The sequence below is a fragment of the Salvelinus alpinus genome, chromosome 30, assembly GCF_045679555.1.
Source record: "Salvelinus alpinus chromosome 30, SLU_Salpinus.1, whole genome shotgun sequence".
NCBI lineage: Eukaryota > Metazoa > Chordata > Actinopteri > Salmoniformes > Salmonidae > Salvelinus > Salvelinus alpinus.
The window spans coordinates 34644553-34666362 of NC_092115.1; the positions used below are offsets into that span (position 1 = coordinate 34644553).

A 21810-nucleotide genomic window follows, 5' to 3' on the forward strand; every position below is an offset into this window, starting at 1 on the left:
TCCAAACATAACAGTGGTCATTATGACCAAACAGTTCTATTTTTGTTTCATCAGACCAGAGAACATTTCTCCAAAAAGTATGATCTTTGTCCCAATGTGCAGTTGCAATCCGTAGTCTGGCTTTTTTTATGGCAGTTTTACTGTGTTTTGCTGTGGATATAGATACTTGTACCTGTTGTACCTGTTTCCTCCAGCATCTTCACAAGGTCCTTTGCTGTTGTTCTGGGATTGATTTGCACTTTTCGCACCAAAGTACATTAATTTTTAGGAGACAGAATGCTTCTCCTTCCTGAGCGGTATGATGGCTGCGTGGTCCCATGGTGTTTATACTTGCGTACCATTGTTTGTACAGATGAACGTGGTACCTTCAGGTGTTTGGAAATTGCTCCCAAGGATGAACCAGACTGGCGGAAGTATACCATTTTTTTGGCTGATTTCGGCTGATTTCTTTTTTTGGCTGATTTCTTTTGATTTTCCCATGATGTCAAGCAAAGAGGCACTGAGTTTGAAGGTAGGCCTTAAAATACATCCACAGGTACATCTCCAATTGAGTCAAATTATGTCAATTAGTTTATCAGAAGCTTCTAAAGCCATGACATCATTTTCTGGAATTTTCCAATCTGTTTTAAAGCACTGTCAACTTAGTGTATGTAAACTTCTGACCCACTGGAATTGTGATACAGTGAATTATAAGTGAAATAATCTGTCTGTAAACAATTGTTGGAAAAATTACTTGTGTCATGCACAAAGTAGATGTCCTAACCAACTTGCCAAAACTATAGATTGTTAACAAGAAATTTGTGGAGTGGATGAAAAACACATTTTAATGACTCCAACCTAATTGTATGTAAACTTCCGACTTCAACTGTATATAATTTTTTGCATAACCAATGTTAGGAGGCTACATTCATATTAATCTGAAATGTTGCTCCAGAAGACATTGAGCTGATTGAAGGTCCTAAGCATCCTTAGATAAGCTTCATTCATGTAGATATTTAGGGCAACTTTTTCTATCTGCAAAACTCATAATAGTAGCCAAAATTATCGTTTAAGTTTGATGGAGATGCGTTGTTGAGGCCCCTTCGCTCCACTTTAAGCGAACGCGACTTGTAATGCATGTAAGGTTAGCATGCCATGGAGTCAGTGTAGCCAGCGTCCTTCATCATGCAGATATTTATTCTATTCAACAGTTTTAATGGCAGTCTGTGGTTAGAGATGTTAAGCCCTTATTAAAAACCTTTCTGGACTACCCATCCCGGATCCGGGATCATTCTCATCAGAAACGCTGACTAGCATAGCATAGCCTAGCGCCACAAGCCCTTATTGGGTCAAAGAGATTCTAATCCAAATTGAGCACTGGTATGATGAAATAGAATGAATACAATGCATAACATGCAATCCTTCTCCTCATTGTCTCCTCAGTGAATACTGATTATTGAATGAGTCTGACTAAGTCTGGAAATGCTGGACAACATTGTACGTAGCAGCCTTACAAACCAGAGAGAATATTTATTTCAATCTGAAGATTTTACCACATGTACTTGTAGAAATGCATATCAATCACACATATCAGTACAACAATTAATGTAGAAACATAGTTTTTGCTCTTTACACAATGTTTTTCTATAAGGCAACATTGGTATTTCAACAAAAAGCCAAAATGCATTTATGTACATTAATACGTCATTAATTTAAACCTACATAAGAGAATGGTGAAGCTATACAAAATATGAAAGAGGTTGGAAAAAGTGCACTGACAACAAGTAAACATATGCAGGTAAACATGTTTCACATCTTTGGTGAATATGTCATTTTGAATCAATTAATCATAAAGAAAAATACAAATAAATCTAAGTTTTAAGTTTCAATCTCAAGTTTTAGTTGGATTTCCATTGGTGAATTTAAAACTCTGCTTACCTTTTATTAACAATCATGGGAGTGCTGCATGTCCAGAATTGTGATGGATTCAATAGACTAAACACATCATGGAAAGTACAATTTAAAAATGTAAAATGAGAGATGGTGATACAAACAAGTAAAATAACATATTCATACCTTTATATGGTTGCTTACTATGGATGTAGGTATTCATGTAACCTGAATGCTCTGAATTTTCTTAATGAATTACTACGGTCACTAACAGTAAAAGAGAAAAAAACATATTTACTTCATAAAATGTGTACAAATACTGTATTAATTACAATATACAACAAACTTTAAAATAGTTGATGTACAATACAGCAAAACACTTTTGTTATACATGTTTTATCGCACTCTTTGAAGATTTAATCTTATTTTTTAGACCTTCTCAACTAGAACCCCTAGATATGATTAAAACTGCTCCAATATAAACATTCAACTTGGAGGCACCTCCCAAACATAAATAACAAAATGATGTTCAACCAACAGGGTTTAGTGTTTTAGGACAAGAAAATAGCTAAAATATTTACAGTTTTTCACATACAGTAGTTTATTGGCAATTTATTTAGATCTTGGGACTGTTTGCGTGAAAACTATTTGCTTGAAAAGTTGGTGGTATTCAAGAGAGGAATTGCGCATATGGAGTGAGTCACATTTATGAAAATATAACACAGGAAACTGGTACAAAGTCAACTCTTTCAGAAAATTATACATCAAGCAATCATGGGGTGTAAACTCTAATGGACATGACAGGTTCATCCTTTATTCTATGGTACCATATTATTTTCACAGTAATTACCGAATGATGAAGAGAAAAATAACTGACCTTCCAGAAGTACATCTTTCATTACAAGCAATTTTATAAAATATAATTGGCTGTTGTACAACATAAATGTGGTTTTAGTCCAATTTCAATGCCAGGAAAATGTGTAAAGCAATAAATAATTCTGACTTAGTCACTGAGCCGTACCTACGTTATTTAAAAAAACAGCAACTCTCAACAGATGTTATATAGTTTAATTTGAGCATCTTGCTTACTATATACTCCCAAAGAATAGTTTTTGTACTTTTACCCCTTTTTCTCCCCAATTGGTGGTTACAGTCTTGTCCAATCGCTGCAACTCCCCTACAGACTCAGGAAAGGCGAAGGTCGAGAGCCATGCATCCTCTGAAACATGACCCTGCCAAGCCGGACTGCTTCTTGACACACTGCTCGCTTAACCCGGAAGCCAGCTGCATCAATGAGTCGGAGGAAACATCATCCAGCTGGCGACCATTGTCAGCTTGCAGGCACCTGGCCTGCCACAAGGAGTCGCTAGAGCGCGATGGGACAAGGAAATCCCTGCGGGCAAACCCTCCACTAACCCGGACGACACTGGGCTAATTGTGTGCCGCCCCAATTGGCCCAGTGTCATCCGGGTTAGTGGGTGCCTGCAAGGTGACATTAGTCGCCAGCTGGATAATGTTTCCTCCGACTCACGGCCAGCTGTGACACAGTCAGGGACCGAACCCGGGGCTGTAGTGATGCCTCAAGCACTGCGATGCAGTGTCTTAGACCGCTGCGCCACTCGGGAGAGCTGTATACTCCCAAAGTAACTAAACTAGGATGTACATGGTTGCTTATAAATCTAAATAGATGTATACAATGCATTAAACAAATACCCCAGATCAGTGAGCTCAATACCCGTCTAATTGCATAATTTCTACAATTCCACATTTTAAGAACTTAATTCCCTCGGTGCATGGGTTCTACTGTTCTATTTTGCTGAATATAAAGGCCTTTTGTGTTATAATACAGGGGGGGCCTGGAGGGAGAGGAGGCTAACACCCATGCAGGTCAGACCGTCGGTCAGTCACTGGCACAGAGCTTGGCATGTTGACCTGAGCAAACATTAAGGAAGCCAAAGGAAGCTCTCACTTATCAGGCTCTATCTCTCTCTGGCTCCTGGACCCAACAGTTTAGTGCTGACACTGATTAAGTACGGCACATTGGGATTTGAAAGAGAGAAAATAACTATGTAAAAAGGATTTGATGTATGCACAATGTACTGTAACTTTAAATTACTCCTATTTCTCTTGACTTGGGACAGCTGTGGCATTGCGTGGACTGAAATCAGGGTCGGTTCAGTGTTTAAGTAAGTGTTATGTAAAAGTCTCAAAATCACAGTCCCATCTCCATTATTTACATAATAAGATAATGGATATAATCTGAACTCAAACCCAGTGAATGATAGCTTTGATCTATGATTACTCATCCAAATAAGAGCTGCCTTAGGGTTTTTTTATACAGAAGAGAGAAAAACACATCATTGACGATGTGCTGCTCAAAAGCATTTGAGAATGATTGGCAGGGAACAATCTTAAAATAAATTAGCCTGAAAACAATTATACAATTGAATAGCTCTTAGGGTGACATTTTGACAAGCAAAAAAGTGGTGCTGATGACAAACCAAACGATATCACTTTGAGTCTGCACGTTCCTTCTTTCCTTGGTGATTAACAGTATCATTTGATCTCTCTCTTTTCATCCCGTGTCTGCTCTGTTTATGCACATTCCTGCTTATCCCTGCACTCTCATAGACATGAAACAATTAAGGGTTATGGAAATACATGCTGCTACAAGTACAGTAGAGTACTGAGAGTGATTAGGGTCTCTTTTGACATTACCACTGCTTTTTTTGCCTCGTCAGGACTGGTCCTTGACAGGTCGACATTCCTGACCTATTCAAATCCAACCTGGTGTAATACAGTATGAAAACAGCTATTAATGCATTGCCAGTAAGACTTTGACTCTGCGATCACTTCACAATGTTCATTTGGAGAGGCGGCTTTGCCCATCTGTTCTGAATTTACTTCTTTGCCACACGTCCAAGGAGGTTGTGTTACAGTATTGTATTTCGGAAATCCTAATGGCCTCTTCATCAAAGCTCTCTATATCTGTCCTTATGCAGCTGGGGTAAGAAATAAAGGAAATAGACAACGTATGGAGAGGTGCTTCAAGACAAGTCTCTTCCCTAGAATAATGACATTTCCAAAGGTGACCTTTGGATTTGGTCAAACGGCTGTGGTCTGTTTTATACTATGGAAGCTGATCCTGGTGGGTGAGGTGGGGAGGGACATGGCACGTGCCACGCGCACTCTCAGGGCATGGTTGTCCTGCCAACGATGCCATCTTTTCCTGGCTGCTGAGCGCACCTGGAAGATGACAATGAAATATTGTATTAGTGGTGGGCAGCCAGTCTATCTGGTAGGACACACAATATCTAGAGCACAGGAAATCTCTTGAACTTGAATTAACATATTTTATTTAACCTTTATTTAACTAGGTAAGTCGGTTAATAAGAACAAAATCTTATTTACAATGACGGCCTACCCAGGCCAAACCCTCCCCTAACACGGACGACGCTGGGCCAATTGTGCGCCGCCATATGGGGCTCCCGATCACGGCCGGCTGTGACAGTAGTGATGCCTCTAGCACTGCGATGCAGTGCCTTAGACCGCTACGCCACTCGGTCAACAAACAATCTTTACAAAATGGTACAGAACCATATACAGTGAATAGCTTCAAAAGTATCCACAGTAGACTTCAATCAGTGTCTTTTTTTCCCATGTGTATATATCAATGAAAGCTTCATAGATGCAGTTGAGAACAGCAGAAGCAGGAGGGAGCCACATTTTTCACAGCCCTTTTTATGGCACTTTGAATTTCAGCAATGATGGACCACTAAAGTAAGGGGGAAATTGGTCTAGAAAAATAGAGAGCATCTTCTTTAAAGTTTGTAAAAGAAAATAGCCTGCAGGATAATGATGGTAAAAGTAGGGTCTCAGGACTTTTTGTCCACAGCCTCTCATAACGGTCCGCCACATAGCGAAGCCCACGCGTGAAAAGACCATTGTTGACTAACCTCGCCATTAAGAAAGCAGTAGAACACTGACACAAAGAACCCCTGGAAAACAAGACAGAACAACGTTAGAATGTACAGAATGTAACTTCATATGTAAAATCTGTTTTCATAGATCTTTATTAATTCACTCAAATAATGATGTACAATAATCAATTCACTCAAATACGGGTGAAGTCACTCAAATAGGGATGTACAATATTGGACAATAATCACCTATTGGTCAGATATTTTATAGTGAGTCCAAGTAATCAGATGGCCACTCAAGGTGGGCTAGCAATAGGCTTTTTTTTTTAGAGTGAAAATGTGATTCATGTAATAAAAATGCCACTTTCTGCAAAGTGTTTACCAGTGGCGGTCAGTGATGTTTTTCGTTTTTCATGAGCATGGCCTTATTTCTATGAAAGCATATTGGATGACTGTCATTCATATCCATTTTTCCAGTTCAATGTAACAGTGATAGGTTTAGGCTACTACATAATAATAGTACTCTAATTTTCCTTATACCCATCATGAGGTTGCTATAACTAAGCCTATGAATGAACGTTTACAATGTACAGTAGGTGCACACAGGTTGAGAGACCACTTGAGGTGACAGATGATATACTGTAGGGTGTAATCATTAGTACAACAGTTGCAAATGAGAGTTTCAATTGGACAAATTCAGGTATGTTTATCCCTGTTTTGTTCCTTTTGCTTGCGCTTAAGAAAAGTTTTTCAACAGAATCGGCGGAATGAATACACACCTGATCACCCGTAAACACAATTCACTTTCATAGCAGCCACATTCTATTCCTTCTCGCATCTATGCTCTCTCCTCTCACCTTTTCCCTTCGCTTGTGGACTTCAACACACAACACATTAGGCTAAAAAAGCTTTCCAAGCCAAACTATATCATAACTGCTACACACAGTCTAAAGTAGTTGTCAACATATTAGCTAATGTAAAGTCAACATAGCATATAGAACTAACGCGTTAGTAAACTTGCTACAATCATGCAGTAACATTACAGTGTACAGTCAGTAAACTGGTGTTTACAACATATTCTTTGCCCCAATGAGTAACTTGTATAGATATGGGGAAAAAAGCAATTGAATCAATGATTCACAAACGTATAAGAACAATTCGGCACTTCCCTTCACATTCAGGGCAGTCTGTATTTCACATTTCAACATAGCAATAATAGAAGTACTGATTCATGATGGAACAGCCTTTTAAGAATAGTCTAAAACTGACCCCTATTCTCTACACACCTTCACTGAGCACCATTAACACATACAGTACAGTCTCCCCACCCACTCAGCCTTGCATTGTGGAGCAAAGGTTTACACTGAGAATACTCAATGTGGACAAACTCACGCCCACATACATTCTCCTGACAGCTCAGAACACTTGATAGTAAAGCAACGGGGGACAGGTTTACAAAGCCTTACAATAGTACAACGGGTCCTTCTTCCACAGGCTATAAAACCTCAAATGAACAGCATATTAAAGCTAAAGAAAATTATAAAGATTTAAAAGGTTCAAGAGTTGTGTGTTCTTGGGAAGGAGCAACTTGGTAAAGAAAAAAAAGACTCCATGATCTTACCTGAAATGATTGTAGAAATGAATTGAAATAAATAAAAACTATTTGCGAGATGTCGTCCTCCCCGGGATTCACAAAAAACAGCATGTAGGTGATCCCCAGCAGAGGCAGTAGCACTAATGTCGCTTTTACTGCTTTTCTGTGAAGGAAATAACAGAAAAACAGCAGTACTCCAATTTAGTTACAAAAGTAATTGGTGAAAGTGGTTGCGTCTACAGGGAAGATGTGTAAATGTTTCAATGTACGTACACTACCGGGCCAAAGTTTTGGAACACCTACTCATTCCAAGGTTTTTCTTTATTTTTACTATTTTCTACATTGTAGAATAATAGTGAAGACATCAAAACTATGAAATTACACATATGGAATCACGTAGTAATGAAAAAAGTGTTAAACAAATCAAAATATATTTTATATTTGAGATTCTTCAGATAGCCATCCTTTGCGTTGATGACAGCTTTGCACACTCTTGGCATTCTCCCAACCAGCTTCATGAGGTTGTCACCTGGAATGCATTTCAATTAACAGGTGTGCCTTCTTAAAAGTTAATTTGTGGAATTTCTTTCCTTCTTAATGTGTTTGAGCCAATCAGTTGTGTTGTGACAAGGTAGGGGGGTATACAGAAGATAGCCCTATTTGGTAAAAGACCAAGTCCATATTATGGCAAGAACAGCTCAAATAAGCAAAGAGAAACAACAGTCCATCATCACTTTAAGACATGAAGGTCAGTCAATACAGAACATTTCAAGAACTTTGAAAGTTTCTTCAAGTGTAGTCGCAAAAACCATCAAGCGCTATGATGAAACTGGCTCTCACGAGGACCGCCACAGGAATGGAAGACCCAGAGTTACCTCTGCTGCAGAGGTTAAGTTCATTAGAGTTACCAGTCTCAGAAATTGCAGCTTAAATAAATGCTTCACAGAGTTCAAGTAACAGACATATCAACATCAACTGTTCAGAGGAGACTGTGTGAATCAGGCCTTCATGGGTGAATTTCTGCAAAGAAACCACTACTAAAGGACACCAATAATAAGCAGATACTTGCTTGGGCCAAGAAACACGAACAATGGACATTCGTCTGGTGGAAAGTTCTCCTTTGGTCTGGAGTCTGTCACGCCCTGATCTGTTTCACCTGTCTTTGTGATTGTCTTCACCCACCTCCAGGTGTCACCCGTTTTCCCCATTAGTCCCTGGATATTTATTCCGGTGTTCCGTGTTTGTCTGTTGCCAGATTTTCTCGTCTTGTCAAGTCAACCAGCGGGTTTTTCCCTGCTCCTGCTTTTTCTTATCTCTCTTTTGCTAGTCCTCCTGGTTTTGACCCTTGCCTGCCTTGACTCTGAACCCACTGGTCTGACCATACTGCCTGCCCTGACCACGAGCCTGCCTGCCACTCTGTACCTCCTGGACTCTGACCTTGTTTATGATCTTTTGCCTGTCCATGACCATTCTCTTGCCTGCCCCTTGGATTATAATAAATATCAGAGATGCAAACCATCTGCCTCCCGTGTCTGCATCTGGGTCTCGCCCTGTGCCCTTACAGGAGTCGAAATTTGAGATTTTTGATTCCAATCGCCGTGTCTTTGTGAGACGTGGGTGAACGGATGATCTCCGCATGTGTATTTCCCACCGTAAAGCATGGAAGAGGAGGTATTATGGTGTGGGGGTGCTTTGCTGGTGACACTGACAGTGATTTACTTAGAATTCAAGGCACACTTAAACAGCATTGCTACCACAGCATTTTTCAGCAATACGCCATCCCATCTGGTTTGGGCTTAGTGGTACTATCATTTGTTTTTCAACAAGACAATGACCCAACACACCTCCAGGGGTATTTTACCAAGAAGGAGAGTGATGGAGTGCTGCATCAGATGACCTGGCCTCCAAAATCCCCAACCTCAACCAAACTGAGGTGGTTTGGAATGAGTCGGACCGCAGAGTGAAGGAAAAGCAGGCAACAAGTGCTCAGCATATGTGTGAACTCCTTCAAGACTGTTGGAAAAGCATTCCAGGTGAAGCTGGTTGAGAGAATGCCAAGAGTGTGCAAAGCTGTCATCAATGCAAAGGGTGGCTATTTGAAGAATCTCAAATATAAAATTGATTTGTTTAACACTTTTTTGGTTACTACATGATTCCATATGTGTGTTTTCATAGTTTGATGTCTTCACTATTATTCTACAATGTAGAAAATAGTAAAAATAAAGAAAATGATGAGTAGGATGAGAAGGTGTTCTAAGACTTTGGACCAGTAGTGTATGTCAATACAAAAAAGCACTCCAAGACCTAAAATGTATTTTTGGAGATTGTTTGCTACTTACCATTTCTCACAAAGGATGTTGATAAATGACCCCAAATAATGAATATCAGAGATACACATTCATAGCTAGTAAAGTTAGAACCCCATCCTATGAGACTACTTCCTCACTAGGCTCCTATCAGATCAACTAGGAGGGAGATGTACAATATTGGAAAATATCACCTATTGGTCAGATATTTTATAGTGAGTCCACATAATCAGATTGCCACTCAAGGAGTGCTAACAATAGGTATTTGTTTCAGAGTGAAAATGTGATTAATAAAATAAAAATGCAAATTTCTTAAAACTGGGCTTGACTCCAGCAGGTTGATGATAGAAAGGGGTCACGCCCTGACCTTAGAGAGCCTTTTTATGTCTCTAGTTGGTTTGGTCAGGGTGTGATTTGGGGTGGGCATTTTATGTTTTGTTTTCTATGTTTCTTTATTTCTATGTTTTGGTCGGGTATGGTTCTCAATCAGGGACAGCTGTCTATCGTTGTCTCTGATTGTGAATCATACTTAGGTAGCCCTTTTCACCTCCTTTCAGGGTGGGTAGTTAACTTTGTTAGAGGCTTCATAGCCCTGTTAAGTTTCACGGTCGGTTTGTATTGTTTATTGTTTTGTTGGCGACATTCAAATAAAAATAAATATGTACGCTCACCACGCTGCACCTTGGTCTTCTTCCAGCATCGGCCGTGACAAAAGGGGTTTATTGCTTAGGGTTTTGTGGCCAAGACAAACATCTGACAATATAAGAGGTCCATTTGAGTATCAGGTTGAAAATGGAAAATCTCTCTGGGAGACAGTCTTTCATTCTTAATTTCCTCGAATTACCATGTGATTTTAGGTAATCTACCTAAGCAGTGAAGTAGTTGATGGCCCTGTTAACACATCAAATAGCACCTATTGTATGATATAAATCCACTGTTTGACTTTGAGTAGGGAACCCAATGTCAGCAATATCAGCATTGGAGTAACAGAGGCCTATTCTACAGGACAGAGGTCTGTAGACTTTGCTGGGAATTGAGATGCCCCCTTTTGAGTTTTCAAATAATCCACTAGGAATAAAAGCTTCAATGTGAATCGAGGACGATGAAAGTTGTTCCGGGAATAAGATGCGCAAGGCTATTCTCACTGCGCAACATCAGCAGATCATTTGTAAATAAAAAGAGGGGTTCTATTTCAAATAGAAATGATCATCATGGAAAATGGTGTGTGTATGTGTGTGTGTGTGTGTGTGTGTGTGTGGGGCCATATCTTTACAGGAATGTTATGTAATGATGCGTGCAAGTTGAGTACAGATTGAAGTGATTCACCCCTTATAAAGCAGCTGACCTTATTATCACTTCGTTGAGTAGGAGGGATTTGTTAAACAAATGACCCATTAATTGCTCCATAAACTGTGAATGTTGAGGGGAGGTTGTAATAACTGCAATAACTGTGGGTTGGCAGTCTCACATCACGATACAATGTATCAGACTAAGGACAAAGACCATGTTGTTTGAAATCTTATTGTGTCACCTTTATTAAAACGTTTGCGTATGAAGCAACCAAACAGTGAGCGGACGTTCCCTTATTCGCTATGAATTAGTGTAACTCTTAGCGAATCCTATAGTGTACGGCATTGGTTTGTCAGGTGTTTTTTTTTTCTTCCCCAGACTGTCTTCAAGGCACCAGCATCAGAGGGAATAACAAAATGTTAGGAAACCAGATACGGGTGTTCTGTGGTGATAACGTTCTTGGAAAGACCCGTGCCTCTCTCCCATTCAGTCACATAGCCTTTCTGCTGAAATGATAGGAAGAGATTGTTCCTCTCAGCAAAATGTCACTTCTGGATGACTTTATATTTGCAACATTTTGGGACAGTCAAAATGTATTTAAGAATCCTCCTTTGGCATTAGTGTGGATTCCTTCTGAGGTCTAAATGAGATTGGTTTGAATAATTAACTCTAATAACTCCTCAAACTCGCTATAGAGAATCTCTTTGAGTTTCTACAGGGCAAAAAAAGCATCGGTTAAAACTCAATGGTTCAACGTTAACGAACGCTTCCACTTCCTCACTGAAAAACACTGCGGGAGGCAATGGAGGAAAAATGCAGAATATAATATTTTTTTATTTAACGTTTATTTAACTAGGCAAGTCAGTTAAAAACAAACAAAAAAAAAACAGTTAAGAACAAATTCTTATTTACAATGACGGCCTAACCCGGACAACGCTGGGTCAACTGCGCCGCCCTATGGGACTCAAACAGGAATCAAACTTGTGCGTCGCCCTATGGGACTCAAAGCCTGGAATCAAACTGAGAAGCAGTAACTTAGACCGCTGCGCCACTCGGGAGCCCCCCGAGTGAATATTAAATGGAGGTCAAGTAATCTTAATATGGCATGCGATATTTCAAATAACAACCCCACAGGAGTAGTGACTCACCTGTACTGTATAGTTTCTGATGTGGTAGAAGCTCTCAACTTGGTCATAAGGATTCTTACTATGTTGAAGAGGAAAACGAAGTTTATCTAGCAGAGAACAGAGATGGAAAACTTTCATTAGGAGTTCATTATGTGGAACATGATGTTTTAGTAATGAAAAAATAACTAAAGGAAGTGAAATTTGCTGCAGTTGCATTACGGCAGCAAAGAAATAAAACAGTGAGAGACAATAGTCTTGTTACCTACCAAAAGCACAAGGATGACCGGCCCTTGATAAATGTAGTCAATATACTTTCCAGGTTCTTTCCCAAACCAGCATCTGTTGACACACATTAAAATAATGGCTTTTTGAAGTGTTGCATATAAAACAACATCATTTGTATCAATCTATATTCCATTATTAGCTAAACAATTTTGGAGCATTATCAAGACTTTCCAGAGTTTCCAAGTTAGAAATTGCTATAATTGAAATTAAATTGGAGCCTTGATAATAGTAGCATAAACATCACAGTCAAAACATATACAACATGACCTCTAACTATTGAACTGCAGTCTGACTTTATTCTATTAAAAAGGACAGCAATTGCATTTTCAAATAAACTGAGCTATCAATTGCCTTTTCATAACCTCTTTAGATTACATTAATGATCCTCTTGTAAATGCTACAGTGAATGCCCCTTTGACACCTACAATACAGTAAATTGCTGATTCACCTTGAATCCGTACTGGTAGTGGCTCCACAATACTAAAAGGATTCAAGTACTACACTGTACTACAAAGGGTATAAGACATCTTTCAAGGTTTATCTGTGACTAACACATTTACAATGGCATACATGTACAGGTGTAGGATCTTAATCTGATCACCCTGTTGCAGCAGAAATTCTGAACGTGTAGTTTTCATTTCCACTTTGAAATGTCAGACTTGATTTTCCCTTATGAAAATTGTATCAATCTGTACAGAAATGTCAATTAATTATAATCCACATAATAATTAACATTTATTGTTGCTAAAGGATCATTTTTCTGCTGTAGCAAACTGGCTCAAATTAAGATCCTACGTCTGTATAGGTTTCTTTGCAATCTATCAAAGGTCATTAACCTTCACCTTTGATGGACCCTCAGCTTTTAAAATGGTTAGTCAGATACAACAAAATACCTACAACACAAACAATTTATTAATGCTTGAGATTTCATTGTTGTTGTTTAAATTGAAATTGTGCACTTACTGTTCATTTTCATTATAAAGCTTCCCAATGGCCCAAGCAACAATAATAGGACATGGAATACCTGAAAGAAATACAAAAATGAATTGACATATTTGCCAATATTGTGAAAGTTGGTGCTAACCCTGCTCCAGAGCGATGTATCTTAGCCCAGGGATAAAGAGGCTGATAGCCCTGAGCTAAGTGCAGTAAAAACTAGGCTAATTAGAGTCAGACTGCTGCATTTAGAAGCTATTACAGAGATGAAAAAAGGGATCCATTGAGGCCAGTTGGATCCTTCCAGTTCTACTTTGATCTGGCTTAAGGACTTCTTATCTTGCTGGTCCCCAGTGTTGGACAGATAAAGTGAAATCTGTTCTACTTCCTACATTTCTTAATAAGTGATCATTAAGGATTTGAAGAAGCTGGGCACTGATGACATTGATAACTTTTATAACTGGCTGGAGCGGATCTACTAAATCAACGTGTTTTAAAAATGTTATTATGTGTTCATTATCTCCTTGAAGACCAACAGGTAAACTACATGACCCAATTAGTATTTAACTTAAACTAACCACCCTGACTACTCAAAACAACGTTTTTTAATATTTGTTAGTACAAAGGAAGTAACAAAATCCACCAAAGCAATTCCTCTCTGTGAAGGAGAAAATATTTAATTTGCTTTTTGTTTACTTAATTTACTGAATAAGAGGATGGCAGTAATCAGTTTCAAATTCACTTTAAAATGAACCTCTCGAGAACGAAAAAAAATACTATGATGCGAAAAGACTACATGAAACGCATGACAAGTCGATCTTTGCACCAACTGACCTAGACAACGCATAGTTACTATAATCAACAAAAAGAGAAGATAGTCTATGTTAAGGTTACCCACATGCCAGACATACTTATTAGAAATGATGATGCTCGAGAGTAAGAACCAAGTCCAGTCACTGTAATGTCTGAAATGATAGATCATACTTCAATGTTGTAAATAGGATTCCACTTCAAAGCTGAGACCTGCGCTTGAAAACCACTTGATCATCAGTGGAACTGTGATGGACTGAGTAAATTACCAAAGGGTGTACTCAAGGACATCCCTAAAACCAAAACATCAGGCTACAATATTAATTTGTAACAGATAGACATTGAGTGTACAAAACATTAAGAACACCTGCTCTTTCCTTGACATAGACTGACCAGGTGAATCCAGGTGAAAGATATGATCCCTTATCGATGTCACTTGTTAAATATATACTTCAATCGGTGTAGATGGAGGGGAGGAGACAGTTTAAAGAAGGATTTTGAAGCCTTGAGACAATTGAGACATGGATTGTGTATGTGTGCCATTCAGAGTGTGAATCGGCAAGACAAAAGATTTAAGTGCTTTATGGTTGTAGGTGCCAGGCACATCGGTTTATTTCAAGAACTGCAACGCTGATGGGTTTTTCCTGTGTGCATCAAGAATCGGCCACCACCCAAACAACATCCAGCCAACTTGACACAACTGTGGGAAGTATTGGAATCAACATGGTTCAACATCCCTGTGGAACACTTTCGACAACTTGTAGAGTCCATGCCCCGACGAATTGAGGTTATTCTGAGGGTAAACTCAATATTTGGAAGATGTTCTACATTGTGTAGATAGCACCAACTGACTGTGCAATGTTATTTACTTATACACAATAAAGACATCTTCTTGAAGCTACAAAATCAATTCCTTCTGTCATCCCACTGCTGACACCAATACATCCCACTGCTGAAATCTATGTACCTCCCACTTGTGAAACCAATGGACTGTAACAATTCCACATCCCCTCCACTACACACCTGAATTAACAAGTGTGAGTGAACAACCTTTGGTTAATTCCATTTTGAGGCCAAGATGAGATTTCTAATAACTATACTGGGTGTGTTACTATACTGTACTATATCCTATACCCTAATAACTATGCTGGGTGTTTTACTATACTGTACTATATCCTATACCCTAATAACTATACTGGGTGTGTTACTATACTGTACTATATCCTATACCCTAATAACTATACTGGGTGTGTTACTATACTGTACTATATCCTATACCCTAATAACTATACTGGGTGTGTTACTATACTGTACTATATCCTATACCCTAATAACTATTCTGGGTGTTTTACTATACTGTACTATATCCTATGCCCCAATAACTATACTGGGTGTGTTACTATACTGTACTATATCCTATACCCTAATAACTATACTGGGTGTGTTACTATACTGTACTATATCCTATGCCCCAATAACTATACTGGGTGTGTTACTATACTGTACTATATCCTATACCCTAATAACTATACTGGGTGTTTTACTATACTGTACTATATCCTATACCCTAATAACTATTCTGGGTGTTTTACTATACTGTACTATATCCTATACCCTAATAACTATTCTGGGTGTGTTACTATACTGTACTATATCCTATGCCCCAATAACTATACTGGGTGTGTTACTATACTGTACTATATCCTATACCCTAATAACTATACTGGGTGTTTTACTATACTGTACTATATCCTATACCCTAACGTACAATATGTTCAAAGGACTCACATAAATGCGACCTATTTACAGATCCATCCAGATCTATGTTTTATCCCATTGCATACATAGTCCTACATTACATGTTATATAAAGAAAATGTCAAAATGGCTCAGCAGTGAGCTGAGCTGAGCTGAATGACTGAAGCGTGCTCCAGTGCCGTTTCAGGAGCCTCTCCATTGTGGGAGTTGGTTTCTAACATGCAATGTGCTTTCACTACCACTTCAGCTCTAGGTGAGTGTGGATAATTATGTGGTGATGACTGGGGGCATCTGCTGCCTGTCCCATTAAGCTCTCGCTCAATCGCAGGCCTGAACTGATGTACAACCACCTCAAACTTCCGCGCACTCCAATAGCATTTTCTCTTTTCTTGAAATTAGACACTTCTGTTAATCTCACAAAATGCTTTGTGGGGAATGTTTTGCTAATATTTAGCTGCATTGTCTAAGCTTGTCTACTCAAGCATGTACTGTAGCATTCACGCTTTGTGATGTGGAGTGAATGAATAAAAACACTACACAAACTAGTGTAGATCACTCCATAGATCAACAACTTTCAGAAAACCCCTGAGTTATTAAGGGGCCAGTGTACAAAAAAATAACTACCACAGCTTTCTGCAGCGATATGCCATCCCATCTGGTTTTTGCTTTGTGGTACCATGCTTCTGTAAGGATTGACGCTGGTAGAGACGAGAAGCAGGTACAGGGAGTGAACATTTAATGGCAACAGACATGGAACAGGACAGCACAGCGTCTGGACATGAACACATAACGACATTAATGCAGACACAGGGAACAAACAGGGGAGCAGACAGTTATAGACGGGGCAATCAACAAAGGGAAGGAGTCCAGGTGAGTCCAATGAGCGCTGCCGTGCGTAATGATGATGTCAGGTGTGCGTAATGAAGGGCAGCCTGGCGCATTCGAGCGCCAGAGAGGGAGAGTGGGAGTATGCATGACAGCTTCACCATAGGGATAGTGCCAGGTTTCCTCCAGACGTGACACTTGGCATTCAGGCCAAATAGTTATATCTTGGTTTCTTCAGTCCAAAGAATCTTGTTTCTCATGGTCTGAGAGTCCTTTAGGTGCCTTTTGGCAAGCTCCAAGCGAGCTGTTATGCGCCTTTTACTGAGGAGTGGGTTCCGTCTGGCCACTGTACCATAAAGGCCAGATTGGGGGAGATTGTTGTCCTTCGGGAAGGTTCTCCCATCTACACAGAGGAACTCTGGGAGCTCTGTCAGAGTGACCATCAGGTTCTTGGTCACCTCCCTGACCAAGGCCGTTCTCTACCGATTGCTCAGTTTGGCCGGGCGACCAGTTATAGGAAGAGTCTTTGTGCTTTCAAACTTCTTCCATTTAAGAATGATGTTCTTGGGGACCTTCAATTCTGAAGTAATGTTTTGGTACCCTTCCCCAGATCTGTGCTTGGACACAAGCCTGTCTCGGAGCTCTACGGACAATTCCTTCGACCACATGGCTTGGTTTTTACTCTGACATGTACTTTCACCTGTGTGACCTTATATAGACAGGTGTGTGCCTTTCCAAATCATGTCCAATCAATTTAATTTACCATAGGTGGACTCCAATCAAGTTGTAGAAACAGCTCAAGGATGATCAATGGAAACCGGATGCACCTGAGCTCAATTTCGAGTCTCATAGCAAAGGGTCTGAATACGTATGTAAATAAGGTATTTCTGTTTTGTATTTTTAAGAAATGTGCAAACATTTATAAAAACCTGTTTTCGCTTTGTCATTATGGGGTATTGTGTGTAGATTGATGTGGATTTTTTTTATTTAATCAATTTTAGAATAAGACTAACATAACAAAATATATTTTTTTAACAGACTGTCATAATGGCTCATATATGATTGACAGATTGACAAAATAGGGAAAAAAACAGTTACCATTTCATGTTTCATATTTAGACAGTGTTAATGCTGCTGTGTGTATGGCTGCTATCTAGAGTTTTATGATTGATATTAAATCAAATCAAATTTTATTGGTCACATACACATATTTAGCAGATGTTATTGCGAGTGTAGTGAAATTCTTGTGTTCCTAGCTTGTGTTCCTATCAGTCATATGTCACAGTCTGACATGTACAGTACTTACACCAGCCAATGAACAAGAAGACCCATTTTTTTAGCTTGTCCGTAGAATAAGTCATCACAATGGCTGTGTGAAGGTAGCATCCTTCAACAAACATCCAGAAAAAATTGGTCACCACAAAATAGTTATATATCGTTGTTATAAGGCGACACCAAGGCTGTAGAAAGACATAAAAACAAAATGAGTTAGGTATTAGTGCAATGAAAAGCTTAACATTCATGTGAATTGTAAAAAAAAAATCAAAATAATATGTAACGAATGTTACCTCATTGCTCTCATGTATATTGTGGTCAATCAGCTGAAGTAGGAACCACATAACATTCCTCAAAATGAAGGTTGTTATCAAGTTCCAGTGGATTATGTTTCGAAGGCATCTTATGCTCCTAGAAATATACAGAACATTAGAAATTTGAAAAAACAACAACAATGTTTTACATACCTAAAGTTACATAATTCCAATCAAAAACATATTCCTACAGTAGGCGACAACATTTTATTCTTGGGTACAATTTACTTGATCGATGATATATATTTGACCTTTTTTAGATGAACAAGCATCAAAACACAGTTTACATACAAAGACACCAAAAATAAATCTATAATCTAGATTCAATATATGATTAGTGAAGGTTTTGAGATATACTCAACATACTTGTGTTTTCAACTGAGAGGGACCTCTTCATTTTACATTAAATGTGTTAATGGAGGGCAATCCTGCAGTTCAAATAAATGTCGCTCATTGTTTTGTAAGAGGTCACATGTATCAAATTAATTTAGAAGGGTACTATTGCTGTACTTGCCTTAAGCATAAGAAGAGAACGAAGGCCACGACAAGAGCTCCCACAGAAATACAGTGCCCTAGGTAGTTGATGATCAGAGCAACCTTATAGTGCATTGGGTATTTCCTCTGAGGAGAGAATATCACAAGTTCTACTTCAAAATCTCGAAAGACACAAAATGCTTAACACAAAATTATACAGGTAACTGCACCTTGGTATAGATTCTACAAGTGTCTGAGACTCTATTGGAGGGATGCAACACCGTACTTCCACAAGAAATTCCATAATTCTGTGTTTTGTTGATGGTGGTGGAAAACGCTGTCTCAGGCACTGGGTTGAGATCTGGTGACTGAGATGGCCATGGCATATGGTTTACATCGTTTTTATGCTCATCAAACCATTCAGTGACCACTCATGCCCTGTGGATGGGGGCATTGTCATCCTATGGGGGCATAGACATGGTAGCCAAAATAATGCCCAAAGTAATTGCCTGCCCAGCATTTTTATACATGACCCAAAGCATGATGGGTTGTTAATTGCATGATTAATTTAGGAACCACACCTGTGTGGAAGCACCAGCTTTCAATGTACTTTATATACCTAATTTACTTGGGTTTCCATTATTTTGGCAGTTACCTGTACACACGTTGACAGAGACATGCATTTGCAATGCAGAATTCACCTTCAAAAGATATCAATAAAACTAAACATGGAAATGTGGAACATTCTGATAAATTACTTACTTTAGCTGACTGGATTAGTAACAATGAACAAACATTACAAAAAGCTAGGATTTTATTTGTTTCCAATTTTCTTGTGAATTTCAGAAATCAGAGCTTTGTATGTTGAGCTAATATTTGAAGTAGCTGCTTTTGAAACATAAAAAGAGAGTAGCTGCTAATGTCATTAACCGATTTGGAGGAGGGGGGGGGGGGGGGGGGGCAGTCTAGAGCCAGTTGCCCTGTACACACTAACCTTAAATTTGACTGTATTATTAAAAACTGATGGACATTTTTGTCTCTAAACAAGTGGATTATTTATCTTTAGGCTCCCCTGATCTACAGTATATAAAAAAAGTTTATAGATGTAACTTAATTAGATTATATATACACTACCGTTCAAAAGTTTGGGGTCACTTAGAAAAGTCCTTATTTTCCATGAAAACACTTATTTACCCTGGTTTTAACTAGGCAAGTCAGTTGAGAATTCTTATTTACAATGACAGCCTCCCGGGGAACAGTGTGTTAACTGCCTTGTTCAGAGGCAGAACGACAGATTACCTTGTCTGCTCGGGGATTCAATCCATTAACCTTTCGGTTACTGGCCCAACGCTCTAACCACTAGGCTACCTGCCGCCACATACATGAAATTAGTTGCAAAATGAATAGGAAATATAGTCAAGGCGTTGACGAGGTTATAAATAATAATTGCGTCCTTCAAACTTTGCTTTCGTCAAAGAATCCTCCATTTGCAGCAAGTACAGTCTTGCAGACCTTTGGCATTCTAGTTGTCAATTTGTTGAGGTAATCTGAAGAGATTTCATCCCATGCTTCCTGAAGCGCCTCCCACAAGTTGGATTGGCTTGATGGGCACTTCTTACGTACGGTCAAGCTGCTCCCACAACAGCTCAATAGAGTTGAGATCCGGTGACTGTGCTGGCCACTCCATTATAGACAGAATACCAGCTGACTGCTTCTTCCCTAAATAGTTCTTGTATAGTTTGGAACTGTGCTTTGGGCCATTGTCCTGTTAAGCGCTGTCCACAGGGTATGGCATGGTGTTGCAAAATGGAGTGATAGCCATCCTTCTTCAAGATCCCTTTTACCATGTACAAATCTCCCACTTTAACACCACCAAAGCACTCCCAGACCTCCACCATGCTTGACAGATGGCATCAAGCACTCCTCCCTCCAGCATCTAAATTTTTTCTACGTCTGACAAATGTTCACCTTTGTGATCCGAACACCTCAAACAAAGATTTGTCTGTCTATAACACTTTTCTCCAATCTTCCTCTGTCCAGTGTCCGTGTTATTTTGCCCATCTTAATCTTTTCTTTTTATTGGCCAGTCTGAGATATGGCTTTTTCTTTGCAACTCTGCCTAGGCGGCCAGCATCCCGGAGTCGCCTCCTCACTGTTGACGTTGAGACTGGTGTTATGCGGGTCCTATTTAATGAAGCTGCCAGTTGAGGACTTGTGAGGTGTCTGTTTCTCAAACTAGAGACTCTAATGTACTTGTGCTCTTGCTCAGTTGTGCACCAGGGCCTTCCACTCCTCTTTCTATTCTGGTTAGAGACAGTTTGCACTGTTCTGTGAAGGGAGTAGTATACAGCGTTGTACGAGATCTTCAGTTTCTTGGCAATTTCTCGCATGGAATAGCCTTCATTACTCAGAACAAGAATAGACTGACGAGTTTCAGAAGAAAGTTATTTGTTTCTGGCCATTTTGAGCCTGTAATCAAACCCACAAATGCTGATGCTCCAGATACTCACCTAGTCTAAAGAAGGCCAGTTTTATTGCTTCTTTAATCAGAACAACAGTTTTCAGCTGTGCTAACATAATTGCAAAAGGGTTTTATAATGATCAATTAGCCTTTTAAAATGATCAACTTGGATTAACTAACACAACGTGCCATTGGAACACAGGAGTGATGGTTGCTGATAATGGGCCTCTGCAGTCCTATGTAGATATTCCATAAAATAAAAATCTGCCGTTTCCAGCTACAGTAGTCATTTACGACATTAACAATGTCTACACTGTATTTCTGATCAATTTGATGTTATTTTAATGGACAAAAAAATTGCTTTTCTTTCAAAAACAAGGACATTTCTAAATGACCACAAACTTTAGAACGTTAGTGTACAGTACCAGTCAAAAGTTTGGGCACACCTACTCATTCAAGGATGTTCTTTATTTTTACTAATTTCTACATTGTAGAATAATAGTAAAGACATAAAAACTATGAAATAACACACATGGAATCATGTAGTAACCAAAAAAGTGATAACCA

General features: G+C 39.1%; 1 protein-coding gene across 1 annotated transcript in view; it reads right to left on the bottom strand.

Annotated features, from left to right (window-relative positions):
- Positions 1-1494: 1494 nt before the first annotated feature.
- LOC139559941 (corticotropin-releasing factor receptor 2-like) overlaps positions 1495-21810 on the bottom strand; it is an 89105-nt gene continuing 68789 nt past the window's right edge. Inside the window, exons 4-12 of the mRNA XM_071376421.1 lie at positions 18823-18929; positions 18288-18405; positions 18026-18179; positions 13355-13415; positions 12373-12445; positions 12128-12213; positions 7411-7546; positions 5826-5867; positions 1495-5115 (exon numbers count right to left, since the gene is read on the bottom strand). Coding sequence (XP_071232522.1) covers positions 4975-5115; positions 5826-5867; positions 7411-7546; positions 12128-12213; positions 12373-12445; positions 13355-13415; positions 18026-18179; positions 18288-18405; positions 18823-18929 — 918 coding nt within the window. The 3' untranslated portion in view covers positions 1495-4974. The remainder of the gene's footprint in view (positions 5116-5825; positions 5868-7410; positions 7547-12127; positions 12214-12372; positions 12446-13354; positions 13416-18025; positions 18180-18287; positions 18406-18822; positions 18930-21810) is intronic.